Source organism: Paroedura picta, chromosome 3 (genome assembly GCF_049243985.1).
Source record: "Paroedura picta isolate Pp20150507F chromosome 3, Ppicta_v3.0, whole genome shotgun sequence".
Lineage (NCBI taxonomy): Eukaryota > Metazoa > Chordata > Lepidosauria > Squamata > Gekkonidae > Paroedura > Paroedura picta.
In genome coordinates, this window is record NC_135371.1 from 85,224,993 (window position 1) to 85,243,390 (window position 18,398).

General features: G+C 44.7%; 1 protein-coding gene and 1 long non-coding RNA gene across 5 annotated transcripts in view; one reads left to right on the forward strand and one right to left on the reverse strand.

Annotated features, from left to right (window-relative positions):
* CNOT6 (CCR4-NOT transcription complex subunit 6) overlaps positions 1-9,897 on the reverse strand; it is a 61,486-nt gene extending 51,589 nt beyond the window's left edge. Inside the window, exons 1-2 of one of the 4 annotated variants that reach the window (XM_077326665.1) lie at positions 9,697-9,890; positions 7,043-7,384 (exon numbers count right to left, since the gene is read on the reverse strand). In XM_077326665.1, coding sequence (XP_077182780.1) covers positions 7,043-7,046 — 4 coding nt within the window. In that variant the 5' untranslated portion in view covers positions 7,047-7,384; positions 9,697-9,890. Of the gene's footprint in view, positions 1-7,042; positions 7,390-9,696 lie in introns of all 4 variants that reach the window. The other 3 variants (XM_077326664.1, XM_077326666.1, XM_077326667.1) reach the window with 3 other exon arrangements.
* Positions 9,898-10,034: 137 nt separating this feature from the next.
* Positions 10,035-18,398, forward strand: part of LOC143832367 (uncharacterized) — a 97,896-nt gene continuing 89,532 nt past the window's right edge. The window contains exon 1 of the long non-coding RNA XR_013229218.1: positions 10,035-10,269. This is a non-coding gene — a long non-coding RNA (uncharacterized LOC143832367). The remainder of the gene's footprint in view (positions 10,270-18,398) is intronic.

An 18,398-nucleotide genomic window follows, 5' to 3' on the forward strand; every position in this document is an offset into this window, starting at 1 on the left:
CTGCATAGTTATCTGATTTTATGAACTTAGGCAGATTGTGAGTGGGTGGGCAAGAAGTGATATGTCAGTGTTTCTCTCTTGTGGCTCTTCCTTGTATACACAGGGATTTGCTGATCACCACTGTGGGATGGTAGGTGAATTTTTGCCAGGCCAGGCCAGATTCTGGAGATTTTTGGTGGTCAGAGGGATCACTTGGGCATGAAACTGGGATCACTGTGAGTAGGCAGGTAGTTGTGAGTTCCTGCATAGTGCAGGAGGCTAGACTAGATGACCCTGTAGATCCCTTCCAACTCTATGATTCTATGGTTCTAAGATTTTTATGAACTGACTAAAAGGCTTCCAAATTCACACAATATTTACTGGTAAAAGTGTGCCAGGAAAATAAGGAAATTTCACACAGCTGTGGATTTTCCACCCCCTGCCATCAGATTTGCAATGCTCCCAAGTCAAATCCACATTGGAAGCCACATATGGCTGACCACTAGGAGAGCTGCAAAACAGATTAAGAAAAAGAAGAGAAAATCCGGTTACACTAGCATTCCTTTTTTGAGAGAATGAGAAGTAGCAAATAAGCTAAAAAAATAGATGACTTAAGGGCTTACTTGCATTGTTTTTATCTTTTACTTCTAAACATTTCTATTTCTAAGCCTTTGCAATATTTGCTATCATAGTGAAGAAAGGTATGCTTGCTGGCAGATACTTAAGCATCTGGAAGGCAAGATGACTGATCTTAGACAGAAGAATGATCATCTTCAGCTTGTTCCCCTTCCTCCCATAAAACCGTTTTTGAAGCCAATAAAACGACTTCCCACAGCTGAGGGTCTAAAAAGCCACATGCATTGGGGATGCACTGAGGGAGTGAAAGAGGCAAATTCGACATTTCCCCCTATCACGTAGTACAATGGGAGATCTCACTCGCTTTCCCCGTTCAGTTCTGCCTGATCTGTGTGGACATTTGTCCCTGCAAAGCCAGCAGTTCCAAAAATAAGCTTTCTTGCAATTGGAAAAAGTTGGCAGAGGGGAACAAAAGAGATCAGCAATCTTTATACCCATAGACCTCTGTATCAAACCTAAACTCTCAGTCTCAAAAACTGAAGACTCTACACCTCTTCACTAGTTTCAAATGTAAAGAAATATACTAAGAAGACAAGCCTACTGGTATGGTTCAAACACTATTCAATTACTTATTTTATTTCCATTTCTTAATCAGAGCTCAGGTATAACATAATGTTCTGAGCTCTATACTTCAGCCTCTTACTATATGCTGAATTCACATCTGCAAGTAGATGGTTCCATAACTCTAGGTAAGTGATTACCTCAGAACAGATATGAATCTTATCAGAGACAGGATCAGAATGTGAAGCCCAGGGAAAACTGGACATCATCCTAGATCTTTTTTCTGAATTTTTCCAATGGAAAAGTTAGAAATGTTAAGCAACATTAAAAAAAAACTTTTTATTGATTGTATTTGTTGACCACCTCTCCCGGGCCCTGCCAGCTTGTGGCAGGTCACAATAAGATGATAAAAACACATAAAACAGAAGAAAATATACAATCCCATTCAACTGGCGATAAAACTAATCTAATCCTCATCTCATTTCTTTATGCACCTGACCACAGCCACCCACAATCCCCAACCACTGTCTGAAGGGTAACTCCTGCCCAGCTGAACGGCAAATAGGGCCTATATAGGGAGGGATCTGATCTTAGCCCGGCCTCAACCAGATGCTTGGCAGAAGAGCTCCACCTTACAGGAGCTGTGGAACTGAGATGATTCGGTCAGGGTCCTCAGCTATTCAAGGAGCTCATTGCACCAGATCAAGGCCAGGATCCAAAAGGCCCTGGCCCAGGTCGAGGCCAGATGTGCCTCCTGGAGACCAGGGACCACCAAGATTCTAACCTACAGAGCAAAGAGCTTTGCAGGGTGCATAAGGAGACAAGTGGTTCCTCATTTATGCATGGCCCAGGCCGCGGATGGCCTTAAAGGTAAGAACCTGAACTTTAAACCTGATCTGGAAGCTAACCAGAACAGCTTCCTCAGCACCAGCTAGATATGGGCCCTCCAATTATGAAATTCTTTCTGAAAGAGTGAAATGCTTTAAGACAAGCTTTTATTCTCTCCAAGTACATAGAAATAACTTTTTAACAAAGAACTATCTAGATCATATGTTCATTATTTAAATGTAACTAATTTTAGCTAGTTAATCTACTATAACATTTAATATTTTAATGTTTTATGTGATATCCAAATACAGTGCTAATCCTATTAAGGCTGTTATGAATCGATTTGTCTAAAAGAATGTCTCTTTACTTCTGCAATAAAGCCATTTTCAACTTATTTGTCCTCTCTCTGTGATGGCAGAATAAGATACATGTGAATTGGAGAGGTTACCAACTTTCATGCCTTCTGAAAACTCCAGATATTGGTGTAACTCCAATTGGAGAATTTCAGTCACAAGAAAGTATTTTCCCTTGCTAGATATCAAGTATTCCCTTCTACAATGATGGATGGACAATACACAAAAAGTTCCAAAGACAAGCAGGCTATGTCCCTGCGGTTCAGGGGAAACTGAAACTATAGTACACATTCTATATCACTGCCTTCATATCCTTCATTCCTTAGTAGCCATTCCGGCATCAGTAAACACCTCAGCTTAATACACATCAGATTCAGTATATGCCTGAACTCTAATTATAGATGAAAAACCACTGGTTTCAACATATACTATGAAGTGTTGTGCAGCGGTTTATAAAATTCACCAGGCACTGATAGCTTAAGTTTTTTGGTATGCATATCATAGAATTTTGGCAAGGTTATCTAATTTTATCTATCATTCTATTTAATTTGTACTTCCCTTGAATTATATGCTTGTTTCTGTGTGGGAATTAATTTTAATTATTCCTCTTATCCATTGTTGAGGTTGGAAAATTTGCTGAGATTTGTGCTCGTCAATGACCATATTAATAAAAATCTTTAACCTAAAATTCAACCATTTGGGGGTAAGTTAAACTATTAGTACAGGGACAACCTAACCAAAAAATCTAGTACAGAAGAAGTTAAGCTGTATCATTGCACAACATAGATGATCAATCAGTTCATCATAAGAGTCTTCACTGAAATTATCTCCAGCATCGGTTATTATACAAGGTAAAGGTATCCCCTGTGCAAGCACTGAATCATGTCTGACCCTTGGGGTGACAACCTCCAGCGTTTTCATGGCAGACTCAATACAGGGTGGCCTTGCCAGTGCCTTCCCCAGTCATTACCATTTACCCCCCAGCAAGCTGGGTACTCATTTTACCGATCTCAGGGTACTCATTTTACCGACCTTGAGCCGGCTGCTGGGATCCAACTCCCAACCTCATGGACAGGCAGCTTCAGACAGTATTTCTGCTGCTTACCACTCTGCTCCACAAGAGGCTCTTTTCCACAAGTAGTTTATGCAATACATGGAGTGCAGGAAGAACCACCCCTTTTACTAGCATATATGAAGGCACTGAACAGTTAGCTGTATGTGTGCACTATCATACGCACTACAAAAATCAGAACTGGTTAAGTAGTAATATGACCCCATCCAAATAATAGCCTGAGTGGATTCTGATTAGCTTGAGATTGGACAAGATTGGGCTAGCCTGCACTAGCCCAGTTGGGAGACTTACAAAGCATGTCTCCTCATACAAGGCAGGTCACTTCATTTTAAAAAGACAGTTGCATTGCATCGGGCACCCTGAAACAGTGCATATAGTTCAAATATACAATGTTCATTAGTTTAAGAATGCATCATCTATGCTTGGTAAACAGTTGAATGGCAGACAAATGATTGTGTATTCATCCTACTTTTGTCATTGGCAGCTGCCATAGTGCTGTTATTGTATGTCACTAAACTCAACATGCAATGGCTTGACTATCAAGCAAATAAAAAAAAACTGAGTCCAACTTCATAGAATAATTAATGCAGGCAGTTGGGCCTTCATGGCCCAGGTATTGCAAGCAGACAGGAAACTGGCAGTTTTTATTGTGCTGGGACCTTGTATGCCTATCTATTCCATATGTGATAGTTTTAAAGTCAAAAGTTTGTTGTTGTTGTTGTTAGGTGCGAAGTCGTGTCCGACCCATCGCGACCCCATGGACAATGATCCTCCAGGCCTTCCTGTCCTCTACCATTCCCCGGAGTCCATTTAAGTTCGCACCTACTGCTTCAGTGACTCCATCCATCCACCTCATTCTCTGTCGTCCCCTTCTTCTTTTGCCCTCGATCTCTCCCAGCATTAGGCTCTTCTCCAGGGAGTCCTTCCTTCTCATGAGGTGGCCAAAATATTTGAGTTTCATCTTCAGGATCTGGCCTTCTAAGGAGCAGTCAGGGCTGATCTCCTCTAGGACTGACTGGTTTGTTCGCCTTGCAGTCCAAGGGACTCGCAAGAGTCTTCTCCAGCACCAGAGTTCAAAAGCCTCAATTCTTTGACGCTCGGCCTTCCTTATGGTCCAACTTTCGCAGCCATACATTGCAACTGGGAAGACCATAGCCTTGACTAAACGCACTTTTGTTGGCAGGGTGATGTCTCTGCTTTTTAGGATGCTGTCTAGATTTGCCATAGCTTTCCTCCCCAGGAGCAAGCGTCTTTTAATTTCTTTGCTGCAGTCCCCATCTGCAGTGATCTTGGAGCCCAGGAAAATAAAATCTGTCACTATCTCCATTTCTTCCCCTTCTATTTGCCAGGAATTGAGAGGGCCGGATGCCATGATCTTTGTTCTTTGTTTTCTTTGTCAAAAAGTCAAAAGTTAGAAATAAACATTTTCAACAACTGACCTCACATCTCACAAAAATGTCTTCTTCCACTAACTCCACTATGCTACTTATCTTCAGCGACAGATACAGAGTACTACACCTTAAAGGTGAAAACATATCCTCCTCAGAAACCTGCTCAAACTTAAAATACAAAGCTTTTGAGGTATTTGTTTGATAGGCTTTTCTCTTTTTTCCCCTGAGGTCCTCGTCTGACTCAGTTTCTTCAAGATATCAGTTTGAGCTCTTTTTTGTTCCACCTTATTAACAAATTTTGATTCAATTTTGTGAACATGACTTTATAAATAGCTGGGGAAGTAACAATTCCTTCTCTGCCTGTAGCTTGCTAGGCCCAATGGATAAGTCGATCCTGCCACTATTAGGCATGCAAAAGACCTTACTCTTTGTTCATTCTGCACACTTTTATCACACACCAACAGAGAGGAAAACATATACACAGTGGAGATGCAACTTTTTTTTCAGTGCAACTGAGATGATAACCAAACAACTGTTATCTACAAGGCTGGCACGTTTCTTGGTTTTATTCCCCTCTCACCATTATTCTCTTACTTTCTGAGCTGAAAACTACTTAACAATCTTGACAATACATTATAACAGTATGCCCAGCAGTCATGCTCTTACAAAATTGAGCTAAAACACAGGTTCAATTTAGGCAGATCAAGAGCATTTCATACTACTCACTTTCTGGTAGTTTCTCTAAATCACTGATCTGTGATACAATAGCTCTTGAAGGCAAGGCTTCGAAGTTCTTGATTATCAAGTGAGATTATTTTAAAAGATTAATTCCAACTTCAGAGAATAATTAATGCTACATAATGCATTACTTTAAGGCACCTGTCCATTGACAATGGATGTGTCTAAGCTGTAACACATTAGCTCCCAGTTTTAAAGCAGCTGCAAACACCGTAGAAACAGCATGTTTATAAGAATTGAGTTTATGTGAAGTGCGATTTTACAGCCTAATTGAAATGTGAGAAATTATAAAAGCAGTTATGCCTTTCTACTATGCTAATAAGGATTTTTTGTAATATTTGCCTAACACCCCACTTCCACCTGAAGCAAGCATACTGGGTGCATAAAGTACAATTCTACACAGAAATCAGCCAATAATGAGATCAGTGTACTCTGAATTTAAGACCATGAAAACTTTTAGTTTATATAAGAGACAGTATCTTAAATATTTCACTGTTAAACAGTCTCATAATTCTGAGATGTATTATTCAGTTAAAAACGTAGAAACCCAAAATGGTAGTATGAATGGCCTTTTTCACTTATATATTACAAGTGACTTTACCATCTTCATGACATCCTGATATTGCAACAGAGTAGATAAGCATACAACACAGGTCATATACACACAAAGCATATGACACAGAACCATGGGGTACACAAGAGGAAAATGGAGTGTCAAATGAATATAAGTCACTGCAAATTTTATATCCAGAAATGTATGTTGACACACTGCTGATCCCTTGTATCTATAACGTGAATGCCAATTTATTGATATTAGAGATATTAAGCTAATTTAGTTAGATATTCAAATAAGTTTTTATTTTACTCCTTTCACAAAAATAAGGCATTCAGGGAGTGCCTCCCCCAGCCCTACTTTAACCACTTTTCCACATGAAGAACTCATGTTGGATCCTTAAATCGAGATTGCATACAATAAATTTGTTATTAATGTGCCTATCAATAGGGCAGCTAAACAGGTCCACCCAGACAAGACTGGTGCTTTTACATATAGGAGGGACACTCCATGTCTGAATAAAAATCAATATTTAAATTTAAAATATTAAAGACATACACCCCATGAGTTAGAGATGATCAGTGTTGAGGACAGCTGACTATCAGGTAACTAAGGGGAAGAGGAAATTGGCCCAAGAAAATACAGGGAGAATTGTAAATGCTTCTCTCTCAACCCAAATGGAATGTTAAAACATTCTAAGGGCTGTAATTACTCTGTAATGAAGCGTTTACTTTATTCTCCTATTCCCTCTCACCAGGCCCTGGAGTTCAGCATTCTCGTGCAACTGTACAATTTGGAGGGGGGGTAAATCCCTGTTACCAATCTGCCCCCCAACTTCTCAACTGGAGATCTACTAGAGACAAATTTTAAAAACTAATCAGACCTGCAAATTATTATTTACTTGACTTGATAAAACACCACCAAATAAATTCTGCATAAGAAAGAAAATTAACATCTTAAGATTTAAAAAATACCAAAAATCATTACCTACCCATGTAGTATTATAGTTTCATTTATTTTTACATTTCAGTTCTTCCTCAATGATTCAAACATACCAAACAGCCTGAACATATCAAGAGTTCACAGCAAAATGACGAATAGCAGTCTCCTTTATAAAAACGAACTGATCCAAGCGATTCAGGTGAAATATGAATAAAACATTAATCCATAAGTGAATGGCTCCATTTCAGCAATAGAGAGAATAAACCCCCAGAGAAGGCTTCATTCCTAGCAGGGCACTCCAGAGTCCAGACGGGCCAGCAGGGAGAACACAGGCGGATAATTTTGTAAAATTACCCCAGTGGAAATGTTGATAAATCCCCAATTAGGAGACCTGCTCTAGGATGAAAAGAAATGCAAGATACAATACAATTACTAGTTAACACTTTCAAACCTTTACATTCATCCTGAATAATTACCACAAGCATTCCTCAATCCTTCTGGATTCTAAATGTTACCAACCTGCCAAATCCAGATGCAAAATAGCCCTAAAACAGAACACTGTTTGAAATCCAAAATTGTTCAGACCCTAAATGAAGGATGCCTTTGCAGGGAATCTATTCAACATGCACAGGCAATTACAAGATGTTAACCTATCTTAAAATAGCAAGAGAACCGCCACCTTGCCATTAACTTAGAAACATAAAATTGATTAACCCTCAAACACCCCAACTTTTATTCAAAATTCATACCATTGCCTGTTAAATTAGGATTAGCAATCTCTAACCTCTGCCTTGTACCATATCAAGGAGTATGATCTATTAAGATTAACAAATTACTCACATGCTTTCTGCCAAAGACAAATGGGGGGGGGGGAGGATTTTTTCCTCAAGCTCAAGTATTTTCCACCATATAGAATTTCCCTTTAACTTCCAATTACCAGAAAGTACCGACTGAAGTTAAGCTTGTTTAGCAGTCTACTACTGTCCTATATTAGATACACACATCTATGCCTAAACATACAGAACAGACTTGCTTTTGTATCCGACACCAAGAGATTTGCATTATAATCCTCCTGTTTACCCCTACATGTGTGTTCTACAGTCTTGCTGGCCCAACCACCTACCTGCATAGGAACACAATTCCTGCCCACATGCTTGTTACACTGGACAGCACAACTGTCAATCATTCTAGCTAAAGCTCTTTCCTTTCTATTTCAGACACAGGCTGTCTATTGTGGCTTCCTTATTGCCAGTTAGGCCTTTCAGCTACAACAGTAGCAGAAGCAAGCTTAACTTTATCATGAAATACAGACTGTGTTCCCAAGAACCAGGTTAATTTGTCTACAGTGTGTGTGTGTTTTTTTTCTTTTAAAAAGTTACATCTCTCCGTTTCAATTAATCTGCCTTCCAGGAAGTGACAGAGGGAGGAAAGAGCAAAGAAGACAGTTGTTTTGTGCAAGGGTTCCTTTTTTTGAGTTCATCTCAAATTCAACCATGTTAGAAGCAACATAGGCCTTCATTCTAGCTATGCTACTGTCTGCTCCTGTCACTTTCAACTTTTCATGCAAAGAGAAACAAAGGATTTGAACCTTAATGTACCATTCCCTTGGCAATGTGAGCAAGTTTTCAGAATCCTGACACATTCAGGCAGACCAAGGAGCCCCCCCCCCCCCGCTCCAGCCTCGTCATCCCCCACCACTCTTGTCAACAAGCACTAGAACGTCACTTCCTCCAAAACCTTCCCACAGCTTCCAGGAAGGCTCACCCACCCCATCGAAAAAAAGAAGAAACAAAACAAAAATCCTTTTCACTTTTCCAGATCAAACTTTTTGTTCTCAGCTATTAGGCACCAGTTGTTTTTGGGGAAATAACGCTAGTCTCTAGATCAATAATGAACCCCCAAGTCAATACACACCCCAGCGCCAATAAAATCCTTCCTCCACAGCAAGCAGGGCCCTCTCTCAAGCTGCTGTACACACGCACTGTTCTCTTAGTTTGAAGAGCCAGCCCTGCCCTCTGAATGCCTCTCCCTACGTACCCACACTCCTTTCAAAAATTTCCGCCCAGCACCCCATTAACACATTTCACACCCCCTCGGAACAGCAGCCCCCACACTACCCACGACTCTTCTCCCTCCCAGCATATTTACACACCCCACTAACTCCCACCTCTCCTCACTCCCCTCCTGAAGGAAAACCTCTCCAGAGGGCTATCGTCCCCTTTCCCTTATTTACTACAAAAATAGTAACACCGGCGCTCTCTCCCCACCCCCAACCCCACCCCCCGCGGACGGGAATACATTTCTCTCCGCCCCCTTCCCCTCCCTTCCCCTCTCTCCTAATTTGGCCATCAACCCCTGCCCAGTCCCTGCCCACCCTCCCCCAAGCGCCCCATCCCAGGGCACCCCGAGTCCTAACATCTGCCCCCCACCCCCATGGGGGGGAGGAAATCCTTCCCCCCCCCAACCTCGAAGCCAGTGGGACTCGCTGCCTCCTCCCGGCGCGATAATCTCCCGCTCCCGCTCCATAGGAACTGTTCGGTCGGGAAGACCCCCGCCCCCTTGTGCTGCCCACCTCCGCCCCCTCCAGCCCGAAAGCTGCTTCCCCCAGGCCTCGACCACCCTCCCCCGCCCGGAGTGCCCGCGCAGGGAGGGGGCCGGTCAGCCGGCCGGGCGCCCCCTTCCCTTCTCCCCGCTTCCCCGTACCTGTAGCTGCAGCATCCCCGTCTCTCCGCTGCCTGCCTGGCTCTTTGTTTCCTGCCGCGGGCCGGACGGGAGAACTGGCTCCCCCCGCCTCCTCCTTCGCCTCCTCCTTCTTTTCCTCCTCCGCCTCCTTCTCACACTCATTGAAAGCAAACAAGCATCATGGCGGCGGCGGCGACGACGACGACGAAAGAGGTAGCGGCTAAGCCCGACCCACATCGCTTGGCTCGGGCTCGGCGCGCAGAGGCCGCCCCTCGCCGGCCGTCATTGGATGGCGCCGGAGGGGGCGGGCTTAGCTGGCGGCCACTACGGCTCCTCTGATTGGGTCAATGTACGAGAAGGACGGGGGAGCAAGCTGGCCTCTGTTTCTTTTCGCTGTGGTCATTGAAGGCAGCGGGCAGGAACCGCGGAGTTGTGTGGGTTGCCCTGGGAATAAGGCGCTCCTGGACGTGAGATGAGGGAGTCCTAGTCAGAGCGGGAATGGAGAAGGGCGGCTTTGTGACCTGGACTTCTGAAGCTGAAGGGGGCTGAAGCGCCTATGCTAATGGACTGCAATAGGCATACGTTATCTGATGAGTAAGGTAGTAGGACTTACTTGTTTGTAGGGTAAAGTTTGAATCCAGGGGCTCTTTTTGACCAAGAAAGTGTTATTCTGGGTATAAGCTTTCACTTGCATGTACATTTCATCAGATACCTGAAGTATGCACTCACATGAAAGCTTACTCCCAGAATTACACCTTCTTGGTCTAAAAGTGCCACTGGACTTGAACGTTGTTCTTTTGCTTCAGAGCTGCACAGCTACTTGTGTATAAACATGGATAGTAGTGAATGGCAAGGCTGAAGGACCACTGAAATCAGGGAGTTTTCTAAGTAAATATGCATTGTGTGTAGGCAAAGAGGGTCAAAGATGTATGAGGGATCTGGAGATTCGTGTGGTTATTGATGTGGAAACACCATAATGCAGTGCCCTAGGGGAGGACTAGCAGTCCCGCTTGTCAGCCACCATTGGCGGGATCGCTCCCCAATATCCTTTCCGCCCTTGTCTCAGTTTACAGAGGTATACTTCTGCTGCTCAGTTGCTCTCAGGGCAACTGTTTTGGGGCTGTTTAAATACCAACCAGTTTATGTTGATAGTTTTGTGAATCAGAACTTCATAAGCTAGTTATAGAATCTATTTATACTCTTGTCTTTCATTGCAACAGGAATCGATAACAGCTTCCATCATTCTTGTCTCACAATTTATTCTCCTAACATCTCTGTGAGGTAGGTTAGGGTGAGAGTGTGTGATTAGCCCAGCAAACCTCTATGGCGGAGTGCATCTCCTGAGTCCCCATGTCTTCATCTCCCAAATCTTAGTCCTAGCAATTTAACCAGTACACCACACTAGGTCTTACATGATGCATTCCTCTGACGAAGATGCACACTTGAGTGTGTATGTAGGGGGGTGGAATTAAATGCAAGGTAGGTGGCCACAACTCAGTGACAGATCGCATGCTTTGCTTGTTGACTTTCCAAGCTCCACTCTCTAGCTTTAACAATTTTAGGGTCAGGTGAGGTCAGAAAGCAGCTGCCAGTCAGAGCAAATAATATTGAGCAGATAATACTGAGACCTGGTATGAGACAGCTTCCTGTGCTCATGTGGCCATGAAACTCAACCAAAGTACTATATATAACAAAAAGCTCATGTAATCTCTTCAGCAGTGGTAGCTTTATCAACAGTTTATTGTTGTTGCAAATGGTTATTGTGATTAGCCCATGTGATCTTAAGCTTTATGCATAAACAGTACAGATTTTAGTTCTTGCATTTTACAGCTATTTGTCCCCATTGTTTTTCTTCTCTATACTCAAGTATCTGCCAGCAGAGGATAACGCTTATGCAACTGCCCATGAAAGCAGCTGTTAGATGCTGCAAGACATAAAATAGCGACCTCTCTGGAATCTGTATTCTAGAGTAAGTCATCCTAATCAGGCACTTTAGGGCTGCGGTCCTAAACACTAAGGGATAGTGAACTCAGTAGAATTGATTTTGGAACAAACATTACATCCGGTTGTAAGTTGAGTGATGGAATAGGAACCTTGGTAAGTAGTCCTTAGTGTAAAGTGATTTTAAATGGTGTGAACATGCAAGCAACTTGCAAGGGATACCCAGACAATGTTCTGTTTTTCTCCGGTGATGTGTGTACATAATGTGTGGTTGGCCATCTTGATGATAAATATCAAGCATAAATGCCTCACCTAACAATTTACTGCCATCAACTGACAGTTTTGCTTTTAAAGCTGGAGCCTTGCATTTCATTTATTATATAAGCTTCTCCATTGAATGTAACCCAAAGGTGAAATGGTGAAATCAGAAAAATATTGGCCAACCTGATGCTTTATTTTTCGGGGGAAGGGGGGTCAGCCCTTTTAGTGATACCTTTCCAACATATTGCAAAACTGTAATAGATAAACACATCCATGGCCATTGTCAGAGCTTTTGAAAAATGTTGCCTCATTAATTTTTCCTGAATGCTAAAAATATTTACAACTACAGGATAGGCTGCAATGATTCTGCGCAGTCCTACAATTTTCAGACATAGAGGCAGTAATCTTAATTCAGAGTTATTTGAAAGTGGTTGAACCAGTTCCTTTAATAAACCATGGCAGTTTAAAAATAAATGCATTTTACCTTTCAAAAGAATAATCTTTCTTACTGATCTTCCTTGGTGCCAGTATTTGCATATCTGCACCATTTCTGAAGAATGAGTTTTCTGATTCAGACCAATTGTCGGGAAAGTTCTAAATATTTAACTTTTTGCACAGATTTTTTTCCTGGTTTGAGATTTTGTTCTCATTCTCCCTCTAGGTCAGGAGGACAGCTTGGTGGGTGATTTCCCGTCTCTCTTTGAGGGAGGCAGGTCACAGGAAAACTTCCTGTCTCCCTGTTGGGAAACGCCCTCCCCTTGCCAGTCTTCTTCCTGCCTCACATGAGGGAGCGTGCAGACTAGAAGTCTCCTGCTTGGAAGAGAATTTTTCTTTACAACCCTTGTTCCAACAATTTTTTCCTGCTCCCCTGCTAGCCTTCCCTCCTGCTATTCCTTTTTTCTTTCCCGCCCTCCCCTTGGTCGGTTGAGAGAAAGAGCAGAGAGTGACTTTGAAGCAGGGAGCTGTGCACATGGCTGCTTGTTAGCAGCGGCAATTTTGGATTGCTTTCCTTTTTGCTTTTTTCCTTGCATTTATTTTCCCACTGCTGGGAGATGGCCTCCAGCAGGTGGGAACACAATTTTTCATCTGAGGATGAGCAACACTCTCAGGAGGCCCAAGAGGGGCCAGTTGATTCCAGAGATGCCACAGCCACCGTGGCACAAGGAACCTTGGCGCAAGCGGACCCCCAGGAGCAAGGACAGCGCTCCTTTTTCGCACTGGGCCGCTTCGGCACTGCGCCACCCCCCCCAAAGCCGTCTGACTCAGCGGCTACAGAGAGGGGCCTGATCCTGGCACTTCCTTAGCGGGGAAACGGCAGAGCACCGATCCTGAAGGTCCACAACGTGTGAGACAGAACCAGCCTGAGGAACTGGGTAACGTTGAGTCTATGGCAGAACGTTTTAAATTGCCTGCTGAATTCTTTACCTTCAGGCAAAATTCTATGCAGGCAGAGATTGCTAAATTCTGTAAGCAAAGCCTTGCCTCTTCAGCCAGGATCTCCAGGCCCTGTTCCCATTCCTGCTTCCCTGATTCTAGATCCCACATCTAGATGGCCCACTAAGGTAGCACACAAAAAAAAAGCCCTACTATGCTTCCAATTGTCAGCCTGAATCCTCTGAGGAGGAAATTGAGGCCAGGGAACGGGAAGAAGGATATTATGGTCCCAAGGGCAGTGGGGATTTTTTCCTAAGATACAAACCAACTTAAAGAACTTCCCTTACCAGAATCCTCTGAAAGGATCAGGGCTGAATGGGGAAAGCCTATTGTAACTAAACAGTTTCCTTCCTTTATCTAGCGTATGTGTGACATGCCAGAGTATGCTGAATCCATGTTACAGATTCCTGCAGTAGATGGTCCAGTGGCAGCATTGCAGACTTCTGAGGATGGCGAGGGATATCTTCAAGATATCATGGACAGAAGGTCAGAGACTGCGCTGAGAAAGCACACAAGGCCATGGCAATGGCAATTAGAGCTGCTACCACTGCCTCAATTGCTGCAAGAGCGTCCATGGCCAGGTGTAAGAAATTGCTCACATTGATTCCTGAATCAGAGGGGTGCCTCCAGGAAGGCACCAACTGAATCCTAAAGGCTTCGGTGTATAATGCAGACACTTCCTTAGATATAGTGGTCTTTGCATCCTGTGCCATAGCTTCTACACTGTGGCTAGACAACTGTTATGGCTCAAGGCCTGGCAGGCCGATCCACACTCTAAGACTCAAGTTACTGCTTATCCCTTCCAAGGGGACAAGCTCTTTGGAGACACTCTGGACAGAGTCCTTATTGAGACCAGGGATAAAAATGAAGGCGATGCCATGGCCCATTAAGAGGGATGGCAAGCCCTTTCCATTGACCTTCCGGTCCCAGAACACTGGTCCCAGATTCAGACCGGAAGGGAAGAGGGAATTCTACGGATCCAACTGCTTCAAGCAGGGCCGCTCTGACAGAGCAGTGGGAGACAATAAGTCCCCTAAAGCATGGCTCACAGACTATTCTTGTAGGGGGCGACTTCAGCATTTCAAGCAGGCCTGGATAGGTTCACCAATGAATGCTTGGGCCAAGGAGGTAGTATCTCAAGGTTACCTAATAGAGTTTGCTGCTCTGCCCCCACACAGGTTCCTACTATCCCCAGACTCCAAAAACCCAGACAAGTGAAAGCAGACATTGGATGCGATAGACCACTTACTGTGGATCAGAGACATAGAACCAGTTTCTCCACAAGACCAGGGCACGGGTGTGTACAAGTTTACTGTTCCCAAGAGGAACGGGGACTGTAGAGCCATACTTGAAAGTTTGTCAACCGGTTCATCTGGCTGAAGAGATTCCATATGGAGACTCTTCGCTCTATCACAGAGGCCCTACAAGACAAATACCTCACATCCCTAAACCTGCAGGAGGCGTATCTTCACGTCCCCATAGCTCAGAAGCACCGACACTACTTGCGTTTTTGCGCAGGGGGGTGTCAGGTTCAGTACAGGGCCCTACCCTTTGGCCTATCAACAGCTCCGCGGGTAGTCACGAAGGTTCTTGTCGCCGTGATAGTACTCCTGAGACAGGAGATGATTAATGTCCATCCATATTTGATCAGGGCCCCCTCCCGTGCGCTGTCCACATCTTACACCCGCAGAACTATCCAGGTTCTGGAGCAGTTTTGGTTTTCTGGTGAATGGTGAGATGGTGTTCCATCTCAGACACTAGAAGATCTTGGAGTGGTGATTAACATGACCAAGTTAACACTTTTCTTCCCACAAACCATAACCATCAAGACCATAGGGTTGACCACACAGGTCATCATGGCACGGTCCTCTTCACTCCTACAGCTGGCCAGTCTGATGGGGCTTCTGCCATTGAACTCGAAAACCCTTCAGTGGGGTCGCGCTCACGCATGCCCCCTGCAACGGACCTTACGACCTTTTCAACAGAAAGGTGGATGTTCCAGTGATTCTTGACTGACAGGTCAAGGCCAGCCTTTGTTGGTGGACCGCTCGTAGGAACCTCTTGAGTGGAAGAATTTTTTCTTATTCCAAATTATTTGCAGATATTCACGGACCAGCTTAACAGGTTGGGGGGCCACACTCAACAACAGCCTTGTTCAGGGATCCTGAACAGCAGAGGAACAGAGACAACCCATCAACCTGCTCGAGTTACAAGCAATTTGCTTGGATCTGAAATCTTTCCAGTCAAGCATCATAGGAAGTCACATGATGATGCAGACAGACAAGGTGGCAGCAAAGGCGTAGGTCAACCACCAGGGCAGATTGAAATCCGGACAACTACAGAAGGTGGTCAGACTGCTAATGTGCTGGGCGGAGAAACGATCTTCCATCGCTAAGAGCAGAACACGTCCAGGGCGTCCTAAATACTCAGGCAGATTGGCTCAGCCAACAGTATCTTCAGGAAGCTGAATGGAGCCTCAATAAGTCAGTATTCCAAATGATCACGAAACAGTTCGGCCACCCCATCATGGACCCGTTCGCATCTTACCTAAACTTGCAGGTGGAACCCTTCTGCATGAGGTTCTTTAATCCCAGAGCCGCATTGGCAGACACACTGATGTTCAGCTGGCCAACAGGTTTTCTTTATGCCTTCCCGCCGGTTCCTGTCCTTCCCAAATTTCTACAGGGAGTCAAGATGTTGCAAGCCGAGGTGATCCTGGTGGCTCCTTGGTGGCTCAAGCGCCCCTGGTTCTCCACCATAGTCCAGATGACAGGCAGCCCACATCTGACTTTGCCAGCCTTTCCGGATCTGCAAGTTCAGGGTCCAGTCAGGCATCCTTGGCCAGAGTGGTGGAGTTTGACTGCCTGGCTGTTGGAAGGTTGGCGTTAAGTAGGAAGGGTTATAGCTCAGCAGTGACCAATATCATTCTGGCCTCTAGGAGAGCTTCCACTACATGTTTGTATAACTACCTGGAAGTCCTTTGTACAATGGTCACAAAATCAAATATATCCTGGAGTTCCTACAGGAGGGCATACATTCATGTGTCAGGTCTGGGACACTTCGTTGACAGGTAGCAGCCCTGTCTATGGTGTCGGGGCAAGACGGGGGGTCACCACTCTTCCGTCATCCTCACATGCTACGTTTTCCTTAGAGGTGCAGCTCTTCAGAGCCTTCCCCCAGATGTCTTTTTCCCACATGGCAGTTGAAGGTTGTGCTTTGAGGCCTTGTCTAAGGTACCATTCAAACCCATTATGTTAATTCTTCTTTCGAGATTGACTCTCAAAACTGTTTTCTTAGCTGCCATCACCTCCGCCAGGAGGATTTCAGAGCTGGGGGCATTGTCCATTGACGAGCTTTGCATGTTTCACAGTTCCCGGACTGAGCTCAGGACAGAGCCGCTATTCAGACCAAAAGTGGATTCCAGGTTTCTCCTGTCTCAAGAGCTTGATTTGCCTTCATTTTTTCCTAAGACTTGTTCTGAGAACAAACGTAGATGACACAAGCTGGACGTGAGAAGAGTTCTTAAAACTTACATCAAAAGGGATTGAGATCCTTAGAAAGACAAAATGTTTGTTCGTGCACCTGCGCAGGCAGGCCTGGCCATGTCTAAGGTTGCTATTAGCAAGTCCATCCAATCCTGCTTTGTAGAGGCCCATAGAATGGAGGGCAAGATGGTGCTGGAGGACATCACAGCTCATTCCCTCAAAAGTGCAGCTGCCTCTGCTGCTTTTTCCAACAGAACTCTGGTGAAACAGGTCTGTAGGGCAGCCACTTGGGCCACCCCTTCCACCTTTGTCAGGCACTATATGATAGATGCCTCGGAGGTTGCAGAATCGGATTTTGGCCATAAGGTTCTACAGTGGGTAACTGACTCTGGCTAGAGGGTTCCTTATCCCTCCCAGTTGGGGACTGCTCTTGTACGTCCCACCAAGCTGTCCTCCTGACCTAGAGGGAGAATTACCATTGGATACTCACCGAGAAGGGTCCTTCTCGTAGGTCAGGAGGACAGCTTGTCCCTCCCAGTTTCTTTCTAGCCAGAGCTCTTTTTATCTTGAGGAGGGTCTTCTCCTTGCAGGCAATCAGTTAAAGCAGGGTTGTTACCTGTTTGGTTCTTCGCTTCCTGTGGCATTAAAAGAAAGAAGAAGAAAAGAAAGTAAAGGGGGTGTTTCATGTTGGAGACGTTGACAAGTGTTTCTTATTAAACATTAGATGCGGAAGACTTCCTGTACCGTCTTCTTTTTGCCTTTTGTGTCCTCTCCTTATCTTAACCAAGTTTAATTTCCAGATGGACAGGGTTTTTCAGGGAGAGATCTCGGGAAGAATCTGACTGGCAAGAGGAGGGCGTTTCCCAACAGGGAGACAGGAAGTTTTCCTTTGACCTGCCTCCCTCAAAGAGAGATGAGAAATCACCCACCAAGCTGTCCTCCTGACCTACGAGGAGAAGGACCCTTCTCGGTGAGTATCCAATGGTCATTTTACTTCTGAATAAAGATTCTTAGATTGAGCTGCACACATCAGAGAAACTGGAAATCTAAGACAAATAACATTTACATTTTATTTCTTTACTGGTGTTCTAAAGCATGTCATAAATTCTACATTAACACTTGCTTACAGTAAATGCAGAATACAAGAAAAAAACCATCTAAACCAGTGGTCCCCAACCCCCGTCCCGGGGACCGGTCTCTGTGGATCAGTTGGTACCGGGCCATGGCTCATCCTCATCCTCTTTCCTGGCTGCTGCCTCGGGGGCTGCCCTGCCATTCTGCCGCCGGCTCACATTTGGTGCTCTCTGGCAGCCACCATCGCTGGGGCTCCCCCTCGGTGTGGCACTGCACAGCTGCTGCTAGCAGCGCTGCCCAGCGGGCGGTGGGAAGTCAGGGGCGCCAGTGGGAAAGCAAGCGGAGCAGGGGATCAGATGCCGGTGGCAACAACCTTGGGCAAAAGACTACCCCCCCTCTGGGCCTCAGTAAAATTGTCAAATGGTGACCGGTCCCCGGTGATAAAAAGGTTGGGAACCACTGATCTAAACAATACCCACTGTTAACACTAGTCCACCTCTTCTCTGGTAGAACAAAACTGGAATAAAT